General features: G+C 41.8%; 1 protein-coding gene across 1 annotated transcript in view; it reads right to left on the bottom strand.

Moving 5' to 3' along the window:
* LOC132868805 (uncharacterized) overlaps window positions 1-22,267 on the bottom strand; it is a 109,352-nt gene that overhangs the window by 57,277 nt on the left and 29,808 nt on the right. The window contains exons 2-8 of the mRNA XM_060902004.1: window positions 16,420-16,515; window positions 15,993-16,241; window positions 13,397-13,445; window positions 13,015-13,071; window positions 10,717-10,797; window positions 7,883-8,002; window positions 5,563-5,705 (exon numbers count right to left, since the gene is read on the bottom strand). Of these exons, the coding sequence (XP_060757987.1) occupies window positions 5,563-5,705; window positions 7,883-8,002; window positions 10,717-10,797; window positions 13,015-13,071; window positions 13,397-13,445; window positions 15,993-16,241; window positions 16,420-16,515 (795 nt within the window). The remainder of the gene's footprint in view (window positions 1-5,562; window positions 5,706-7,882; window positions 8,003-10,716; window positions 10,798-13,014; window positions 13,072-13,396; window positions 13,446-15,992; window positions 16,242-16,419; window positions 16,516-22,267) is intronic.

The following is a 22,267-nucleotide window of genomic DNA, read 5'->3' as shown; positions in this document are numbered from 1 at the left end:
ACAACCATTCACACTCACATTCACACCTACGGTCAATTTAGAGTCACGAGTTAACTTAACCTGCATGTCTTTGGACTGTGGGGGAAACCGGAGCACCTGGAGGAAACCCACGCGGACACGGGGAGAACATGCAAACTCCGCACAGAAAGGCCTTCTCTGGTTACGGGGCTTGAACCTGGACCTTCTTGCTGTGAGGCGACAGCGCTAACCACTACACCACCGTGCTGCCCCTGAGCTACACATACAAATTTTAAAAGTCTTATCGGAGTTTTTAAAATCTTTAAAATCATTATTACCACATTACAAAGAACTAAAATTGTATTGAACACAGATTATGGGAAGCGGATGAACCATGGGCATCTCTTGGCATATATTGTTGGGGCTGCAGCTTTAGCCCTCCAAACAAAGACACTCTCTGTTCATCTCTGATGTCACAATAAATAAAACTGTGCATCATCTCATCTCATTATCTCTAGCCGCTTTATCCTTCTACAGGGTCGCAGGCAAGCTGGAGCCTATCCCAGCTGACTACGGGCGAAAGGCGGGGTACACCCTGGACAAGTCGCCAGGTCATCACAGGGCTGACACATAGACACAGACAACCATTCACACTCACATTCACACCTATGGTCAATTTAGAGTCACCAGTTAACCTAACCTGCATGTCTTTGGACTGTGGGGGAAACCGGAGCACCCGGAGGAAACCCACGCGGACACGGGGAGAACATGCAAACTCCACACAGAAAGGCCCTCGCCGGCCCCGGGGCTCGAACCCAGGACCTTCTTGCTGTGAGGCGACAGCGCTAACCACTACACCACCGTGCCGCCCCACTGTGCATCATATTTGTGTAAAATCCTGTAATATTCCTCCACCTTGTCAGTCAACATGTTTCTTTGGCTTCTGCCGGTGTTACAGTCCAACTGGCTTCAGCTTGTAAACAAATGCACACGCACATCTGTCCATGAGGGGAGCGCAGAGCAGGACATGTTTTTACGATAAAATTGAATTAGGAAAAATAAATGTTTGTTTTGTTATAATCCGTGACTTTGTCTGGTTTGCCCACATGCAGGTCACTGATTGGTTCGCTCTTGTGCGTCAGCTTTAAATGAATTAATTTACCCTTTAGGCTAAAACCAAGACTTTTTATAACAGCACATTAAGAAGAGTCTCATTACAGTATTGTTACAACTATTAAAACATTTTGGTGGACGGATAGTCAGTTTAGGTTGGGTAATAATTCTGTGATATTATTAAATTTCCCCTTGAGTGATTTAAGATAAAAAAAATCTGACAATACTTCACATAAACAGATACATATTGAGATATGATCCAAGATATTTTTTTCACTGCCCCATAGTGGCCATAGCAGGTAACTACAGTTTCTAGAACCCATTACCAAGGAGGACAGACATCATCTTTTTATTCATGTGGATATTAAAATATCTCGGATTGTGTAAAGTTTGTTGTGATTGTATTCTGGAGAGGCGATGCCCTAAAGACATAAAAAAAGAACAGACATGAAGACATGGGGATGATCCTGAAAATTCCTGGAAAGCTTTATTTTGGTCTCCATCTTCATGAAAAAACAAACCAGATTTCTCTGAGAACTAAAACAGGTTATTAGTAATGAAATATTTCTGAGTGAAACATCCACATTTTAAGGGTTTATTAGAGTCAGTAAACATTTTAACCAAACCATTATTATCAAAATTACAAATTATTATATTTACAAACATAAAACCCAATAAATACAGACTTTAAAGAAAGCTCAGGCATTTTGCTGCACTAATTTCAGAAATCAGTAGAGATTTTATATTTTATTGCCCATACATTCAGATCTTACAATTTCATTTCCTTTATATCTGTAACTGATGATTCTAGACTGAGGCTAAATGCAGAGTTTTAACATTTAGTGTTTTTAATGATTTAATGTTCATAATTTTTTTCACAACTGAGGATCAATAAGGAAATGTGCATGGAGTTCTTTTTTAATCAACAAATTAGTGACTATAAAACACCAAAAACTCATTATTTTTTGGATCGCACAACCTCACAGTTAGTCCTGAATTTACCCTAAAATACCAGTTGAACCCAAATCCAGCGTATAGAGTCTGAGTGAATGTGGTGTGGACTCTGTGGAGGAGCTTCATCGTGTCAGAGACGCTGTAGAAGGACAGAGTTCCTGCACTGTGATCCACATACACTCCTATTCTGGAGGGGGATGGAACTCTGAGATCAGTGTTAATCCTGTTGTGATAGAAAGAGAGAGAAGAAGAAGAAGAAGAAGAAGAAGAAGAAGAAGAAGAAGAAGAAGAAGAAGAAGAAAAACAGCACAGACTCCAGGATTGATTGTTGCATCCAAACCAACACTCTTTACCCCATCCTTTCCTTCGGATGTCTTTATAGAGGGCTATCGCGTGACGTCACTGTACCGCGAGATTTTGTTAGGGCGCCATATTGGAAGACCTCAAGTACATACATACATACTCACAATATAAAACAAACTACGAGCGAGAGTGAAGTGCAGATTAAATGAAATTCTCCACTATCATGTTAAAATAATTATAGCACTTGACCACTATTGCAATCTGTATTCATGCTGTTATGGATTTTTTTTATTTCATAATTTATTTTTAATTTACTACTTATCTGTTTTTATTTATATATCTTTGAATTATTTGGACATGGGGAAAAAACTATATTTAAAATCCAAAGAGGGATGGAGGGAGGAAAATTAAAACAAAAGAAAGAAATGAAATATATAACATAAATGTGATAAAATTAAGGATGTTTTTATTCAGTAAACATTTAAAAAAAAATGTTCTACAACACTCTAGCCTAGTGACTTACCAGTAACTAAATGGTCTGAACATATTCTGTACTGTTGTAGATTTGAAGTATTCAGATCAGCTCTGCATAAAGCAGCTAAATACTCTCTCTGTCTCCTGGCAGAAAGCTCCTTGGTTTGCTCCCCTTGTGTCTCAGGTGGGGTTTACATTAGACCGTATCAGCGGATCATCAGATTAACGTTTTTAAAATGATTAGCGTGCACACAGCAACGCCAATACACGGATACGCTCGGCTCCGCAGGCATCCTGCGCTCCAAATCACTCCACCCTGAACAGCGAGTGCCCTCTGGAGGGTGTGCACTCCGGCCCTGCACAGCTCACAGAGCGCGCGAGTGAAGTGCATGAGCAGTGATTCGGGACTGAGCCGCTGTGTGTGTGATCCTAGTGCATATCGGGCATGCGCGTCACTTACCACTTGCAAGTGGAAGGATGGCAAGCCTAAAGACAATCATAACTACACAATGGGCAGTATTTGCATCAGTATTTTCATACTTTTATACTCTTTAATGAAAGGTGATACAAGGCGGAAGTCCGCGCCGTTTTTCAGCAGTCGCGTCACATGACCAACGCCAGCGAATCAGGAAGGTGGATGTCACAGTGACGTCGTCCAATGACGACGCCAGCTAGAGCTCAGCACAGCGTATCCGCGTATTCTCAATGTTTACACAGCACCGGACCAGACATGATCTGGACTGAATACGTGGACCCTGGCGGATTCCCGTTTCCCGGCGTTTTAATGTAAACGGACAGTGCATCCGCGAAGAAAACAAGACAGATACGGTCTAATGTAAACTTGGCCTCAATCACAGCTGGTATTCTGTAGAAAGACTTCTTTTCACCTTTCCCATCAGCTTTGTTAGAACACCCTAACACAGCACAAAAGTTTACCATTGTAGGTTGTTTGATGAACCAAGTGCATGAAATTCTAACGAAAACACCCTCGTCATTAGACACACTAAATGTGTCAGTGGTTGGCTGTAATAAACGCAGCCAAGGGACAAAACCATCAATCAGAGTCAGTTTCTCAACATATCGCTTCCTTTCAGCAGGCTTCAGGGTTTTGAAATAATCTGCCATGTCCACAGATCATGCACAGACTTATCCATTATATCCACAGTTTTTTGCCAAGTCTCACACAGGTTTCTTTCAAGTCTACTGTTGGGCCAATAAATCATAAATAAAACAGCTCAGATTTGTTTGTTTAAGGCGTTTGCCACTCCACTTTATTCTTGTGGGTTTACATACCGCTGCCTTTATTTCCCCCTAATCACGAGTTTGTTGGTCTTCCAATATGGCGCAGGGTCTGTTTACTTCCGGTTTCGGGTGATGTCAGTAATATCCCTCTATATGAGACTGATATGTACACACATCCCTCACTGCTCCACTCCACCTACCAGTAACAGCATCCACACACTCTCTCCTTACACAACACCTGACAGCAGGAGTCAAATCTCTCTGGATGATCAGAGTACGGCTGATTTCTCTCACTGCCCGTCACCACTCTGTTCTTCTCAGACAGAATGAGGCGATAATTTACTGTGTTGGGAGACATCAAACTCACCAAAGCACCACAAAGTGCACAACTGTCCCATGACATTTTACAGATTAACTTTAAATAAAAATGGAACAGATTTTAATATCCAAATAAACTTCATCCTGCAAGGTTTAAACACCAACCGCTCCAGAATGGATGAACTGTATTAAACAGATCGATAGCCAGGTTTAAATACGATACCAAATTCACATTTTCACTTTCAAAAACGATTTGGAGGCGGAGCTACGCGGGAGTCCAGTTTGAGCATAGCAGCCATGGGTGCCAATACTTTAGGCTTTACGTAAGAAGAAATGCCCGAGTGCAAGCTGAATGTGGATTAAAATCTAATCTTACCTGAGGAGGTGTGGGTGTAGATGTGGTCCTTGCTCCAGACATGATCTCTTCCGTGATGTCACGTCCTCCCTGAGAACATCGTATTCTAATCTGGAGGACATTTTGACGTTTTATTAGCATTCGTAAATAATCCAGGATCACAACACTGGAATTAAAGCATGAAGTTTAGTTTACAAAATACAACTTTTTTTTCTACTTTAACCCCGCCCCTTATTCAGAGGATAACAGACTTTTTGTATTAAAGTCACTCCTAAGTGGGATTTTTTTTTTTTTTTTTTTTTTAATTTACGAGAGTGTGTGAAAAGAATAAGAAATGACCAACTTAGTAAAAATTATCCTTTGGCCCTTGCACACTTTGCCCTTTTTCATTTTTTATCCACACTGAAGTAGATCTAAAAAAAATAATAATTATATCTCATCTCATCATCTCTAGCCGCTTTATCCTGTTCTACAGGGTCGCAAGCAAGCTGGAGCCTATCCCAGCTGACTACGGGCGAAAGGCGGGGTACACCCTGGACAAGTCGCCAGGTCATCACAGGACTGACACATAGACACAGACAACCATTCACACTCACACCTTCGGTCAATTTAGAGTCACCAGTTAACCTAACCTGCATGTCTTTGGACTGTGGGGGAAACCGGAGCACCCAGAGGAAACCCACACAGACACAGGGAGAACATGCAAACTCTGCACAGAAAGGCCCTCGCCGGCCACGGGGCTCGAACCCGGATCTTCTTGCTCTGAGGCGACAGCGCTAACCACTACACCACCGTGCCGCCTAATAATTATATATAATTATTTAAATAACATTTAAATTCATTACCGGCTTGCGCTCCCTTTTGTGCTTTTGGGGCGGGACTTGCTGCTGAGGAGGTGGAGCCTGTTGCTGCTGGGCGGGGTTCATCATCACAGGTGCGGTGGGCACTGAAGGTTCATACTGAGCTTGAGCAGGATAATACACTCCAGCTGGAAAAGGGAGAAAGAAAAAAAGAAAAAACAAAACAAACAAACAAACATCCCGGATCAGAAACACGACAGTTTTGTTCCATTTCCCCCAAAATCTCTCAGTGCCATTTTAAATAAACAAAATTTACACAGGTTCAGCTTCAATCCAAGTCCACAATGCAGGGTTGCTCATTCGCTTTTCAAAATCAGTTTGGGGGCACAATTTTTAATTTTTTTTAAATTAGTAGAGAAGTTTGTTTCCACCTGCATCATGGATTCAACCACATGCAAGTGGCGAAGTCAAACGATTCAACTCAATTCAGTGAAAATCAGTCGGGGGTGAAAGAGAATGTATAGCCAGGTGTACCAGTGAAGTGAAACCGGAACGCAGCCTGTGTAGTGAAAATCGCAGGACTTTCCCATGAGAGCGGCGCTTCATTCCTCTCAGCGATTTCAGAACAATTACAATTCTTTATTTATGAAAGGAATTATTATTATTATTTCCGGGAAATGAGTTAGTTCCTGTTGTCCCTCATTGTATAGCAGCTATTGAGGTATTTCACTCACGTGACCAAGTCATGTGACGCTGCCATTTTGGACGGCACGGCTCGAATCAGTTTGAATGCGAGGAAGGCGACAAACGAAAAACATAAAAGAAAAAGGAGCGAGATGCAGAAAACACCTTCACTATCCAGCGACGTAGGGCATTTACAGGGCGAGCAGAGGGAGAGGTATTTGCAAAAATGGAGGTTAGCAGGCTTGGAGAACGACGTTTACCTGCTTCCACCAGGATTGTTTACTGACAGCTAAGGTTTGTTCACATTTTCATTTACTTTCGGTCCTCAGGATAAACAAAATGTTATTAAATATCATTGAAATAACTTCTTAGTCTGTTGAGACATGGCCCGTTATAAGTTTTTCCTTTACTGTATTTACTAGTTTACTGAGCATGCTCCGGGGCTGGCTGGCTGGCTAGCTAGCGCTCCGGGGCTGGCTGGCTGGCTAGCTAGCGCTCCGGGGCTGGCTGGCTGGCTAACTAGCGTTCCGGGGCTGGCTGGCTGGCTAGCTAGCGCTCCGGGGCTGGCTGGCTGGCTGGCTAGCTAGCGCTCCGGGGCTGGCTGGCTGGCTGGCTAGCTAGCGCTCCAGGGCTGGCTGGCTGGCTGGCTAGCTAGCGCTCCGGGGCTGGCTGGCTGGCTGGCTAGCTAGCGCGCCGGGGCTGGCTGGCTGGCTAGCTAGCGCTCCGGGGCTGGCTGGCTGGCTGGCTAGCTAGCGCTCCGGGGCTGGCTGGCTGGCTGGCTAGCTAGCGCTCCGGGGCTGGCTGGCTGGCTAGCTAGCGCTCCGGGGCTGGCTGGCGCTCCGGGGCTGGCTGGCTGGCGCTCCGGGGCTGGCTGGCGCTCCGGGGCTGGCTGGCTCAGTAAACTAGTAAATCCAGTAAAGGAAAAACTTGAGACTGAAAGGTTTTAACAGTCATCCAAATGACTGAACGTAAACATTGCTACAGTAACATACCAGCTACTGTTGTTGACATTAGCTAGCTTGCCGTCCAAAATGGCGGACACCGGGGCGTCACGTGACCCTGTGACGTCAGGTGAAATACCTCAATAAACAGTCGTTCCCTCACCAGTCTCTCTCTCTGCTGTCTTGGAGGGGAAGGAACCCAATAAACCCCGTTTAGATAAAGAAGTGGAAGCTCCTCCATCCTCAAGATGTCAGAAAACTTAGTTCCAGCTTTACCTCTGACACTGGAGACTCCCTACCACTACTGCAGCAGGTAGCAGCAGTTCAAACAATGGGAAATAAATTCAAAACAATGTTCCCAAAAGTTTTCTCAGGCTTAGGGAAGCTGCAGGGTAGCCTTACGATAGAACTTGCTGATGGAGCAGTGCCATACGCACTGTCAGCTCCTCCACATGTGGCATTACTCCTTATGGACAAAGTGAAGTCAGAGCTCCAGAGGACGGAAAACATGGACATCATCTGACAAATTCAAGAGCCGACCGTGTGGTGTGCGGAGATGGTGGTAGTCCCAAAGCCCAATGGCAACATCAGGATCTGCGTAGATCTAACAAGGTGAATTGAAAGTGTGCGCCGTGAGAGATAGACACTCCCAGCTATGGATGACACACTTGCAAAATTAGATGGAGCAGCAGTATTTTCAAAACTGGATGCCACGTCAGGATTTTGGCAAATATCCTTACATGAAGACTCTGAGCCCTTGATGACTTTCATAACTCCTTTTGGGAGGTATTGCTTCAGGAGACTCCCATTTGGGATCTTCTCAGCACCTGAGCATTTCCAGCTGAGAATCTCCCAGATCACTGCAGGCACACCAGGAACACTGTGCCATGCCGATGACATCTCGGTTTTCGGTAAAGATGAAACCGAGCATGACGGCAGGCTGTGTGAAGTCCTCCAAAAGTTTGAGACTGCAGGTCTGATCCTAAATGAAAAATGTGAGTTTGGTGTCAAAGAAGTGAAGTTCCTAGGACATAAAGTAAGTGCTCAAGGGACTGAGGCTGACCCTGACAAAATTAAAGCAATTCTCAACATGCCTGAACCACAGGATATTGAAGGAGTGAGACGCTTTATGGGAATGGTGAAGTACGTTGGCAAGTTTCCCCTCACCCGCCCACTCTCACAAAATCTCTGAGAGACCTGTTGAAAACCACCTGGACATGGGACACTCGTGGTTTATGAGTGATGTGATGAGCGAATTACATGGTTCACTTCCACCTAGTGGCCAAAGCATTTAACTACAGTTTTTAAGTCAGAGCTCTCATCTCATTATCTGTAGCCGCTTTATCCTGTTCTACAGAGTCGCAGGCTCCAGCTTGCCTATCCCAGCTGACTACGGGCGAAAGGCGGGGTACACCCTGGACAAGATGCCAGGGCATCACAGGGCTGACACATAGACACAGACAACCATTCACACTCACCTTCACACCTACGGTCAATTTAGAGTCACCAGTTAACTTAACCTGCATGTCTTTGGACTGTGGGGGAAACCGGAGCACCTGGAGGAAACCCACGCGGACACGGGGAGAACATGCAAACTCCGCACAGAAAGGCCCTCGCTGGCTACGGGGCTCGAACCCAGACCTTCTTGCTGTGAGGCGACAGCGCTAACCACTACACCACCGTTCCGCCCCTGAGCTAAACATACACATTTTAAAAGTCTTATCGGAGTTTTTAAAAGCATTAAAATCATTATTACCACATTACAAAGAACTAAAATTGTATTGAACACAGATTATGGGAAGCAGATGCACCATGGGCATCTCTTGGCATATATTGTTGGGGCTGCAGCTTTAGCCCTCCAAACAAAGACACTCTCTGTTCATCTCTGATGTCACAATAAATAAAACTGTGCATCATATTTGTGTAAAATCCTGTAATATTCCTCCACCTTGTCAGTCAACATGTTTCTTTGGCTTCTGCCGGTGTTACAGTCCAACTGGCTTCAGCTTGTAAACAAATGCACACGCACATCTGTCCATGAGGGGAGCGCAGAGCGGGACATGTTTTTACGATAAAAGTGAATTAGGAAAAATAAATGTTTGTTTTGTTATAATCCGTGACTTTGTCTGGTTTGCTCACATGCAGGTCACTGATTGGTTTACTCTTGTGCCTCAGCTTTAAATGAATTAATTTACCCTTTAGGCTAAAACCAAGACTTTTTATAACAGCACATTAAGAAGAGTCTCATTACAGTATTGTTACAACTATTAAACCATTTTGTTGGACGGATAGTCAGTTTAGCTTGGGTAATAATTCTGTGATATTATTAAATTTCCCCTTGAGTGATTTAAGATAAAAAATCTGACAATACTTCACATGAACACATACATATTGAGATATGATCCAAGATATTTTTTCACTGCCCCATAGTGGCCATAGCAGGTAACTACAGTTTCTAGAACCCATTACCAAGGTGGACAGACATCATCTTTTTATTCATGTGGATATTAAAATATCTCGGATTGTGTAAAGTTTGTTGTGATTGTATTCTGGAGAGGCGATGCCCTAAAGACATAAAAAAAGAACAGACATGAAGACATGGGGATGATCCTGAAAATTCCTGGAAAGCTTTATTTTGGTCTCCATCTTCATGAAAAAACAAATCAGATTTCTCTGAGAACTGAAACAGGTTATTAGTAATGAAATATTTCTGAGCGAAACATCCACATTTTAAGGGTTTATTAGAGTCAGTAAACATTTTAACCAAAGCATTATTACCAAATTACAAATTATTATATTTACAATTACAAACATAAAACCCAATAAATCCAGACTTGAGAGAAAGTTCAGGCATTTTGCTGCACTAATTTCAGAAATCAGTAGAGATTTTATATTTTATTGGCCGTACATTCAGATCTTACAATTTCATTTCCTTTATATCTGTAACTGATGATTCTAGACTGAGGCTAAATACAGAGTTTTAACATTGTGTTTTTAATGATTTAATGTTCGTATTTTTTTTCACAATTGAGGATCAATAAGGAAATGTGCATGGAGTTCTTTTTTAATCAACAAATTAGTGACTATAAAACACCAAAAACTCATTATTTTTTTGCATCGCACAACCTCACAGTTGGGACTGAATTTACCCTAAAATACCAGTCGAGCCTGAACCCAGCGTATAGAGGCTGAGTGAATGTGGTGTGGACTCTGTGGAGGAGCTTCATCGTGTCAGAGACGCTGTAGAAGGACAGAGTTCCTGCACTGTGATCCACATACACTCCTATTCTGGAGGGGGATGGAACTCTGAGATCAGTCTCAATGTTGTTGTGCCAGAAAGAGAGAGAAGAAGAAGAACACCGCAGACTCCAGGACTGATTGTTGCGTCCAAACGCACACTCATTACCCCATCCTTTCCTTCTGATGTCTTTATATGAGACTGATATGTACACATATCCCTTAGAGCTCCACTCCACCTCCCAGTAGCAGCGTCCACACACACTCTCCTTACACAACACCTGCCTGTAGGAGTCAAATCTCTCTGGATGATCAGAGTACGGCTGCTTTCTCTCACTGCCCGTCACCACTCTGTTCTTCTCAGACAGAATGAGGTAATAATTTACTGTGTTGGGATCCAGAGCCAGATCACAGAAATCTAAACACATGAGAAATGTGAACATGTTAGATATTAATCACAGCATAGATTTATGTGGAGTGTGTATGTCTGTTTGTTCTAGAAACGTGTGTGTTTGTGCTTGTTGTACAGACCCTCCAGGATTTCGCGATGTTGCGATTTGCAACTTCAACGCAAATTCAACCAATCCCCGCGAATTCAGGGCGGGGCTGCAATTATATCCAATCACCGTAACTTTCCCGCAAATTTGACCAATCGTTGGCGTCGTCTTGAGGTGACGTCACAAACTTCCTTCCGCCTTACTTTCGTGTACGTTCAAGAGAAGCAGCATGTGCGCAGTGTTGCCAGATTGTGTGGTTTTAAGTGCAATTTGGCGGGGTTTGAACATATTTTGGGCTGGAAAACGTCAGCAACGCTGTGCGAGTCAGTGTTTATATAGGCTTAAATTCTGTTACTGAAAGTATGTTATGTTTACAGTGAAGGACTGTGTGCACTTTACATTATTTTTTTACTTAATACAAGAAATTAATGGATGCGGGTGGCACGGTGGTGTAGTGGTTGGCGCTGTCGCCTCACAGCAAGAAGGTTCTGGGTTCGAGCCCCGTGGCCGGCGAGGGCCTTTCTGTGCTGAGTTTGCATGTTCTCCCCGTGTCCGCGTGGGTTTCCTCCGGGTGCTCCGGTTTCCTCCACAGTCCAAAGACATGCAGGTTAGGGTAACTGGTGACTCTAAATTGAGCGTAGGTGTGAATGTGAGTGTGAATGGTTGTCTGTGTCTATGTGTCAGCCCTGTGATGACCTGGCGACTTGTCCAGGGTGTACCCCGCCTTTCGCCCGTAGTCAGCTGGGATAGGCTCCAGCTTGCCTGTGACCCTGTAGAACAGGATAAAGTGGCTACAGATAATGAGATGAGATGAGATTAATGGATGCCAACATTTTTGCCAAAATGGTATTTTATTTTCCATTGTTTACGCAGCTTCAGCATCATACTGTGAGATTCTGTTCAAATTGTTTTTTTTCTTCTATGAAGCCTGAGCCATTTATTTTATTAGTTTATAATTATTGTTTAATTTAGTGTTCAGGAGAGACTGCCTGCACACAGTACTAGTATTAATAGTTTTTTTTTTCTTACATGAAAGCTGAGGCATTTATATTATATTTTAAGGTAACTTCATGTTGTGCTGTGAGGTTCTCTGCACTTTAACTTTTGAACCAACAGGTGCATTTGGATAAGTAAAGCCTATTTTTCTGCATTTTTGTAGTCCTGGTAATCTTTTATATTTATTGGTAAGGTTGTTTATAGGACCATTTCTCAGTGTCTTTGTTTTTTTAATCAATAGTTTTTCAGTAATGACTTAATATTTAACATATCACTCAATTTTAATCACAAAAAGAGAAAATCACAATTTCTCGCAACTTTCACTTCCTCCCGCAATGTAACTCCAACAAAAACCTAAAAAACACCGCAACTTTCATCGCAACTTTTTGGAAACCCCCCCGCAACATCAGACATTTTATCCCACAACAATCACAAAAAATGCCCGCGAAATCGTGGGGGGACTGCATATTGTACGTGTGTGTGGGTGGGTTTGTGCATGGTCAACGTGTGTGTGTGTGTGTGTGTGTCTTCTGGATAGACGTGTGTATGTTTGTGCATGTTCTACATTTGTGTATGTGTGTTTGTGCATGTCGTACGTGTGTGTTTCAGCATATTGTACGTGTGTGCCCCTTCGTGCATCTTGTAGACATGCATGTGTCTTTGTAAATGTTGTAGACACGTGTGTGTGTTTCTGCATGTTGTAGATATGTGTGTGTGTGCACGCGTTTGTGCAGGTTGTAGACACGTGTGCATGTGTGTGTTGCAGACGTGTGTGTTTGTGCATGTTCTAGACACGTGTTTGTGTATGTTATAGACGTGTGTGTGTGCGCGTGTTACAAAGACGTGTATGTGTGTATGTTTATGCATATTGTACATGTTTGTGTGTTTGTGAATGTTGTATGCACGTGTGTGTGTTTTGTGCATGTTCTACATGTGGGTGTGTTTTTGCGCATGTCGTGTGTGTGTGTGAGTGTTCATGTTGTAGATGTGTGTGTTTGCTTTTGCGTGTTCTAGACACGTGTGTATGTTTGTGCACATTGTAGATGTGTAAGTGTATTTGTGCGTGTTGTCACGTGTGTGTGTGTGCGCGTGTGTTCTAGACTTGTGTGTGTGTGTGTGTGTGTGTGTGTGTGTAGACGTACATTTCAGAAACTCGTCTCTGCTCTTTGGCTCTGAGAGTAAAATCTGAACGTCTTCAACTGTGGAGACAGAAATAAAATGGTCTGATGCTAAAACCCATAAAATCAGACATTTGTGTAAATCATCACTTGTGTGTAGATCAGAAATGTGTGTAGATCAGACGTCACACTTCAGTCTTGAAGCACCAGACTGCAGAGTTTCTCAGTTCGAACACAAACTCATTCACGTCAGCATTTCATCATCAAGACTCAAATCAGGTGAGTGTTAAAAACTCTACACTGTGCAGTGCTTTGGTGCTCAGGAACAAAGACTGACACCTCGACATCACTCTGTCACCGAGCAAGTAAAGACTTCCCTCCCTCCAGCAGGAACGGATCCTCTTACCATGTTCAGAGATTTTGATGAGTTCCTCCTGGCAGAATTCCTCGAGTCTCTTTTTCAGAGCAGAGAGAGATTTCCTCACTCCATCAAATGAGAGATGTTGATTGACAGTGATGCTGGGTGAGTCCTCACGTCCAGAAGAGACACAGAGAGACTGGAAACTCTACAGAGAGAAAGAAAGAAACATCATGAAGTTAAAAAGTGTACCAAAGGAACGAATAACATCAGAGCAAATCAAGGCAAGGCAAGTTTATTTATATAGCACATTTCATACACAGTGGCAGTTCAATGTACTTTACAGAAGTAAAAGCAGAACAGTAAACAATAGAAAATAAAATTACATAAAATAATTGGGGAAGAAAAATAAGAATTAAACAATAGTAGAAATAAAATAATAAAATGAAATAAAAGTTCAAAAAAGGAATCAGCCTCGAGATTAATTATTATTATGGGTTTAACTCATAAAGCGCGCTCTTCCCATGGCTCTTCCACGAGGATCACCAAAAATCGTCCCGCAGACAAAATCTACGAGGATCACCAAATAAAATCGTCCCACAGACAAAATCTACAAGGATCACCAAAAATCGTCCCGCAGACAAAATCTACGAGGATCACATAAAGCGCGCTCTTCCCGTGGCTCTTCCACGAGGATCACCAAAAATCGTCCCGCAGACAAAATCTACGAGGATCACATAAAGCGCACTCTTACCGTGGCTCTTCCACGAGGATCACCAAAAATCGTCCCGCAGACACAATCTACGAGGATCACCAAATAAAATCGTCCCGCAGACAAAATCTACGAGGATCACAGTAACAAAGAATTAAAGTAAAAGTAAAATCATTAAAATCAGCCCTGTGATGACCTGGCGACTTGTCCAGGGTGTACCCCGCCTTTCGCCCGTAGTCAGCTGGGATAGGCTCCAGCTTGCCTGCGACCCTGTAGAACAGGATAAAGCGGCTACAGATAATGAGATGAGATGAGATGAAAATCATTAAAATCCAAGATTAAAAAGAAATTAAAATAAAGAAAGTAAAATAATTAAAATCAAAATTAAAAGAAATTATGTTAAAGGAAATTAATTACTTAGGTAAAAATTAATCAAGTGAAAGCATCTGAAAACAGCTTTGTCTTGAGCCTGGATTTAAAACTAACAACAGTAGGAGCATTTTTGATCTCATCTGGAAGTTGGTTCCAAAGCTTAGCAGCATAGCAACTAAAGGCTGCTTCACCACACTTCGTTTTGACAGCTGGTATTACTAGCAAGTTTTTCTCCTGTGATCTTATAGACCTAGTTGGTGCATATAATTGAAACATATCCAATAGGTAGCAGGGTCCCATCCCATTTAATGTTTTAAATAGAAGAAGTAATGCTTTAAAGTCAATTCTATAGCTCACTGGGAGCCAGTGCAGAGACCTTAGGATTGGAGTGATATGGACTACCCTTTTTGTTCTTGTAAGAACCCTTGCTGCTGCATTTTGGATTAGTTGAAGCTCTTTGATGGTCTTTTTTGGAAGACCTGTGAAAAGGCTATTGCAGTAATCAACCCTACTGGAGATGAAAGCATGAATAAGTTTTTCTAGATCATGTTTTGACATGAGACCCCTGAGTTTAGAAATGTTTTTTAGGTGATAGAATGCAGACTTTTTTTACCACTTTCATATGACTGTTGAAGTTAAGTTCGCTGTCAATAAGGACACCAAGGTTTTTGACAGTATCCTTTGCTTTAAGCCCCTTAGTTTCAAGAACAGTGGCAATCCTAAGCCTTTCCTCCTTTTTGCCAAATATAATTGCTTCAGTTTTATCTGCGTTCAGCTGAAGAAAATTGTAAGACATCCATTTGTTAATTTGGTCAATGCATCTATGAAGAGACTCAAAAGGGGCATAGTCATTAGGTGACATAGCTAAGTAAAGCTGAGTGTCATCTGCATAGCTATGGAAGTTTATTGAGTTATTCTTAATAATTTGTCCAAGTGGGAGCATATAAAGGTTGAATAGTAATGGTCCCAGGATTGAGCCCTGGGGAACCCCACAGTTCAAGGACACGGGTGATGAACTGTGGCCTCCAATGGCCACATAAAAAAATCTTTGTTGTAGGTAAGATTTTAACCAGTTGATTACTATACCAGTAAATCCAACCCAATGCTCCAGTCGATGTAACAGTATGGAATGATCTACCATGTCAAATGCAGCACTTAAGTCTAAAAGCACCAAGACTGATGTTTTACCAGCATCAGAATTAAGACGTAGGTCATTCATGACTTTAGTAAGAGCTGTTTCAGTGCTATGATTGGCACGAAAACCTGACTGAAACTAATCAAAACATCCGTTTAATGTCAGGAAGGCAGTTAATTGATTAAAAACAATTTTTTCAATTATTTTACCAACGAATGGCAAATTGGATATGGGCCTGTAGTTGTTGAGTACTGAGACATCCAGGTTATTCTTTTTCAGTAGGGGTTTTACAACCGCTTTTTTCAGAGATGAGGGAAACATGCCAGTTCATAAGGAGGTGTTGATAATCTGAAGTACCTCGTCTGATATTAGGTGAAGAACAGATTTTGAGAGAGTGTGTGAGGAACAGCTGGCTCTGTAGATCAGACAGTGAGTGTTACCTGGAGGAAATGGATGTGATCGTGTGTGTGTGAAAGCTGCTCCAGCTCAGTGACTCTCCTCTGAAGATCAGCAATCTCCTGCTCTAGTTGCTCCAGGAGTCGTTCAGCTCGACTCAGTTCAGCCTTCTCCTGATCTCTGATCAGCTCCGTCACCTCCCAGCGCTTTTTCTCCATGGAGCTGATCAGCTCAGTAAAGATCCTCTCACTGTCCTCCACTGCTGTCTGTGCACTGTGCTGTTAGGACACACACACACACACACACACACACACACACACACACACACACACACACACACACACACACACGATTTAAAGCTCATCTATCATTTCCTCTCTTACTGGGACTGTAAATGACTCGTTGTCCATGTTGTGTGTGTTTCTAGGAGCAGCTCTGTCTCTGCTCACTGCTCACCTTTATAGTGTTCACAGTCTGTTTCAGCTCCTGCACCTTCTTCTGCTTCTCCTGGAGTCTCTGCTGGGATTTCATCTGCTCCTCCTTTAACTCACTCTGAGGACAAATAAAATCCATTTCACTGTTTATACATGATGAGGTTATGAGCTCAGTGGGTGAATATTAACTGCAGATAAAGGGTTAAAGTTCACTCGGGTTCTACGGAGCACCTTATTAAAGTGTAAAAGGCTGGATGTTGGGGGTTTTAAAGTTCACTGAAGTTAAACACTCAAATGTATTTTAGTATTTCAGGACTATGAGTGAGAACCACTGGGTCACATCACAAATAACCGCAACAACTTTTATTCCTCGATGTGTTTTTTATTATGAATAAAACTGAGTCCGTTAACATGATTGTCAGAATATCATGTTGCTTTGCATCAACAACTCCACCATTAACTTAAACTAATTTCAACATTATTGTCATTATTACGATAAAAATATCATCCTAAATCTGAGTAAAGCAGGAGGTTGTCCAATCTAATCCCCAAGGAGCAGATTTTCATTCCAACCAATCAGAAGCCAGAACTGATCAAACTCATCATGTGAATGTATGAACAGTCCTAGTAAAGGCAGTGAGGTGAGGAAACGACTCCCCAAACATTTCAACTAATTGGATGGCTTTATTGGTGAATTATGCCTCCAAAAAAGAACTTTATAGCCGAGGAAGGCGAGGACATTAAAAAGTCACTTGTTGTTAAACAACAGAAAACCATCATGGACCTGGTGACGGAAGTGAAGTCGCTAAGGCTGCAGAACGCCGAGAAGGACCGGCGGCGCCTCGCCCACCTGGAAAGCAGAGTTACTGAACTGGAACAGCACACCAGGATGAACGACGTCATCGTCACTGGGATTCAGATTAAACCCAGGTCATATGCAAAAGTGGTGACAAGGGAGGGAGAATCTGACGAACTGTGCAGCAACTCTGTGGAGTAACAAGTGTTGGCATTCCTACACTCAAAGGGAATCGATTGATTGCAGCAACATCGAGGCCTGACATATTCTACCCAGGAGAGACAAGGAAAACACTGCCATCATAATGAGATTCGTCAATCGAAAACATAAAGCTGCATTGCTGAAACAAGGAAGGAAACTGAAAAGTACAAACGTCTACATCAATGAGCACCTGACAAAACGCAATGCTGACATCACCAGAAAAGCACGTCATCTGAAGAAAGAAAATAAAATCAATCTACATGGATAACCAACTGCAAAGTATTCATTAAGCTGAACGGTACACCAGAGGAGGCTAGAGTTCTGGTCATATGAAACATCGAGGACTTGGACAGATACCAGCGATGGCTATTGTGACTGTAAGATAATGGATACCGATGAGGGTGCATCAGTTGCCCTCACTTTCATAAAATCTGATGCATTTTTGTTTGGGTGTTCCTTTTCACCAATAAAGACATCCTGTAAATTTTTTGACCATATTCAAAAGTCTAATGGTGGCATCATGAGGTTCATTTTTTTGCCAAAAAACGCTTATTTTATGTTTTCGCATAAGGTTTGAATCACAATGTTGGACTCCATTTATTGATTTCTTGTGACCCAGAGATCATGTTAAGAACCTTTGCAAGGGATTGAGAAGCATTAATGTGATTCATAATACATTTGTATTGTTTAATAGTTGTTGAACAATGATTCAATGAACAGCTAAAACTCAAACTGTGCTTGATAATAGATTTAGAATATGTACTAAAAATGTGTATCTAAGATATTTGGTATACTCTATAAGGTGCCATAATGGTTCATGAAAAGTGATCGAAATTTTGTCATTAAATAGCAGCTTTTTTCCATAACTTTGAGCTCCTGGTGCCACCATTAAACTTTTGAATTTTTTCAATATATTTCACCCAGTGTGTTTTCTTACCAAAAGGAACATAAAAACAAAACCCAGATAGCAAAAATCAGTTGAATCAACATTGAAATAGCGTTTGGCAGAAAACATTGAAATAATGTTGAAATGATATTGAAAGTGTCCCCTTGAATTTGGGTTGAATCAACGTTGAATTTTCAACCCTATCAGCATTGAATCAATAGTGATTCAACCATCATCTAAATAGAAACTTACATTTAAATTTCCGTTGATTTCATGTTGAAATAATATACTGAATCAATGGTGATTCAGCCATCATCTAAATGGAAATCGACATGTCATGACACTGAATCGATATCTGTTTGACCATTATCGAAAAGTTCTTCTGAGAGACGGTTATTTGGACCATTCCAAATAGCGGCCGGTATGGTAGAAAACGGAGATGTTTGTTTTTCTGTTCGTTTTTCCTTACATGTTGCACACACAAGATTTGCACATAACCATAAATAATAATCTATTCTTCATAGTTCCTTGTGCTCTATTAAAATTCTAAATTAAATAAATGAAATTCAATGAAATATAGGAAACCCCCCTCCCACAAAATGGTCTCACCCAGAGTGCACCCCAGGCTCCCGTCCAGTGGTGCAGTGTATGATGACAACAAAATCAACATATATTCAACATTGATCACATGTTTCCTTCAACCATTACATTGATTCAAACACATTTTTTCAACTTTTGATTTTATCAGTGGTTGATTAATGGTTGATCCACCATCAGTGTTCAACTATAACTGTAAATCAACCATCTTGACCAAATATCAACATTGAAATAACATCATTTGCTATCTGGGAAATGCATCATGATTGGAGGAACTTTTCATTTTTAGGGGCCAAATGATGCACCCTAACACACACATATATATATATATATATATATATATATATATATATATATATATATATATATATATATATATTATTATGGCGGAAAGTGATGTTTGATTAACGGTGGTATAGAGGGTTAGGATTTGATAAGTTATTTACTTCTTCCTGATCCTTTCCGAACATTATTATGTTATTGCCTTGCAACTATGCTATCCCGTTTGTTCATGACTATGTTTTGATAATTGCATTTTTTTATTTTGATTTTTTTCTTTACTGTTCAGAACAAATCAATCAATCAATCAATCAATCAATCAGTTCTTTAAAGACGGAGACCGAAAGATTAAAGAAGTGAAATAAGGTGTGGCTTCTACATGGAGCGAAAACCTTCAGCCACTTTAGATTAGAAATGTAAACTGTATGAAATAACTCTGAATAAATTAGACTTGCATTTCTCACCTGTTTTTCACTTCTGTATGCTTTAACTGAGACGGTGTCGTGGCTTTTGTGTTCATCCGTCATACACAGATAACAAATGAAGCTTTGGTCAGTACGACAGTAGATCTCCAGTTCTTTATCATGCTCAGAGCAGATCTTCTCTTGTAGATTTCCAGAAGCTTCAACTAACTTGTGCTTTTTCCAGGAAGGAACTTCATAGTGAGGTTTCAGATGAGTTTCACAAAAGGAGGCCAGACACATCAGACAGGACTTGACAGCTTTGTGTTTTCTCCCGGTGCAGAAATCACACTCCACATCTCCAGGTCCAGCGTAACAGTGAGCAGGAGAAGCAGCTTGGACTTCAGTCTTCTTCTTCTTCTTCAGTTTCTCCACCACTTCAGCCAGCATATTGTTTCTGCGTAGAACAGGCCTTGGTGTGAAAGTGTCTCTGCACTGAGGACAGCGATAAACTTCGCTCTTATCATCCTGATCCCAGCAGTCATTAATACACACCTTACAGAAACTGTGACCACAGTGGATCGTCACTGGATCCTTCAGTAGATCCAGACACACTGAACAGAGGAACTGGTCCTGATCTACTGAAATACTGGCTTCGGCCATTTTCTTGAACTCGCACAATGCGAGAGAGAGAGAGAGAGACTGAGTTTTGTTTTCTCTGAAATGAGGAGTCACTTCCTGCTTCTGTGCATGTGTGTGTGTGAGAGAGAGAGAAAGGGAGGGGAAAAGAATGAGAGAGAGAGAGAGAGAGAGAAGGAGTACAGAGATCATGTGTGATTGGTGTTTTCCTTCATGATGTGTTATGTTGTGGAAGTCTGTACCTTAAACATAGCCAAAAATACACTGACATGAAAGGAATCACATTGAAGCTCTTTTCTTTTATTGTGTAAAACAATTTGAGCACTGAGTGATATCCAGGATACACACTGAAGTCTAAACTTCCACCAGTCATTTTTAAACTCTGTCCCACTACAAGGGACCCACCCCTAGAAGCGCCCCAAAACAAAATGGCGGCTCCTGTTCATATCATTTTAAAAGGACGTTTGCTTGAACACAGACTTCTGATTGGCTGCCCAATGAGGCTTCTCATTGGCTAAAGCACAACTTCTGCTGAATTTGAAATTAAACTGACTCGCTTGTATTTCCCACCATATGACATCTTACAGTTTTAACCACACAATGGCATTTCTGTGTTTAACATGCTACACACTTTTACAATGATAGCAATCAGTCGTGAAGAAACACAAGATGATTCCACACAAGATCCTCTAAATATGTGAACTCATAAATTGTTCCTCGCCTCAGCTTAATGGAGCCTAGTGTCAGAAAGACCCCGAAGTATAAGATCATAAATTGAGGCAAAGCAGTGCAGCATAATTTCTCCATGACTTTAGAAAAATATTTGTCTTTGGATTATGCACTTGTGTGTGTCATGTCCATAAAATATTAGAATGAGAGAGTACTGACTTTCTAAACTGGCTAACAAAGATACATTCCACAGTCTGACCGACTGACCTTTGTAACACAGAAAGCCTGTGTAGTGGAACATCTGGACAGTGGGGTGTGCTCTTCAGTTGGACAGCGATTGATGTAGTGAATAGGGGAAGAAGAGAATGAAAGGAACGAATTGTGTTGATCCTAAAAATGACCAGAGGAAGAATACGATGACGTGTGCAGAGCCCTGGGTGACCATTTCATTGGCAAACACCATGCTATACAGTGACCTGAATGTGATTTTGGATATGAATGTCATGGCAGTATTTGGGCTTTCAATGATTTCTCTGATCTGTTCTTTTTCTGTGGCAGAATACGTAATTGTACAGCATACATCTTAAAAAAAAAAAAAACTAGATTTCAGTGCACAATTTTCTTTGGGTTTTCTGAAATCAACACAGGGCCAAAAGTATACAACCCCAATTCCAAAAAAGTTGGGACAAAGTACAAATTGTAAATAAAAATGGAATGCAATAATTTACAAATCTCAAAAACTGATATCTCATCTCATTATCTCTAGCCGCTTTATCCTTCTACAGGGTCGCAGGCAAGCTGGAGCCTATCCCAGCTGACTACGGGCGAAAGGCGGGGTACACCCTGGACAAGTCGCCAGGTCATCACAGGGCTGACACATAGACACAGACAACCATTCACACTCACATTCACACCTACGGTCAATTTAGAGTCACCAGTTAACCTAACCTGCATGTCTTTGGACTGTGGGGGAAACCGGAGCACCCGGAGGAAACCCACGCAGACACGGGGAGAACATGCAAACTCCACACAGAAAGGCCCTCGCCGGCCCCGGGGCTCGAACCCAGGACCTTCTTGCTGTGAGGCGACAGCGCTAACCACTACACCACCGTGCCGCCCACATTTTGAAATTTCATGCCAAATATTGGCTTATTTGAAATTTCATGACAGCAACGCATCTCAAAAAAGTTGGGACAGGAGCAATAAGAGGCTGGAAAAGTTAAAGGTACAAAAAAGGAACAGCTGGAGGACCAAAATGCAACTCATTAGGTCAATTGGCAATGGGTCATTAACATGACTGGGTATAAAAAGAGCATCTTGGAGTGGCAGCGGCTCTCAGAAGTAAAACTGGGAAGAGTATCACCAATCTCCCTAATTCTGCTCCGACAAATAGTGGAGCAAT

The sequence above is a fragment of the Neoarius graeffei genome, chromosome 2 (assembly GCF_027579695.1).
Source record: "Neoarius graeffei isolate fNeoGra1 chromosome 2, fNeoGra1.pri, whole genome shotgun sequence".
Taxonomy (NCBI): Eukaryota; Metazoa; Chordata; class Actinopteri; order Siluriformes; family Ariidae; genus Neoarius; species Neoarius graeffei.
Note: the sequence above shows the minus strand (reverse complement) of the source record. Positions and strands in the feature narration are given on the sequence as shown.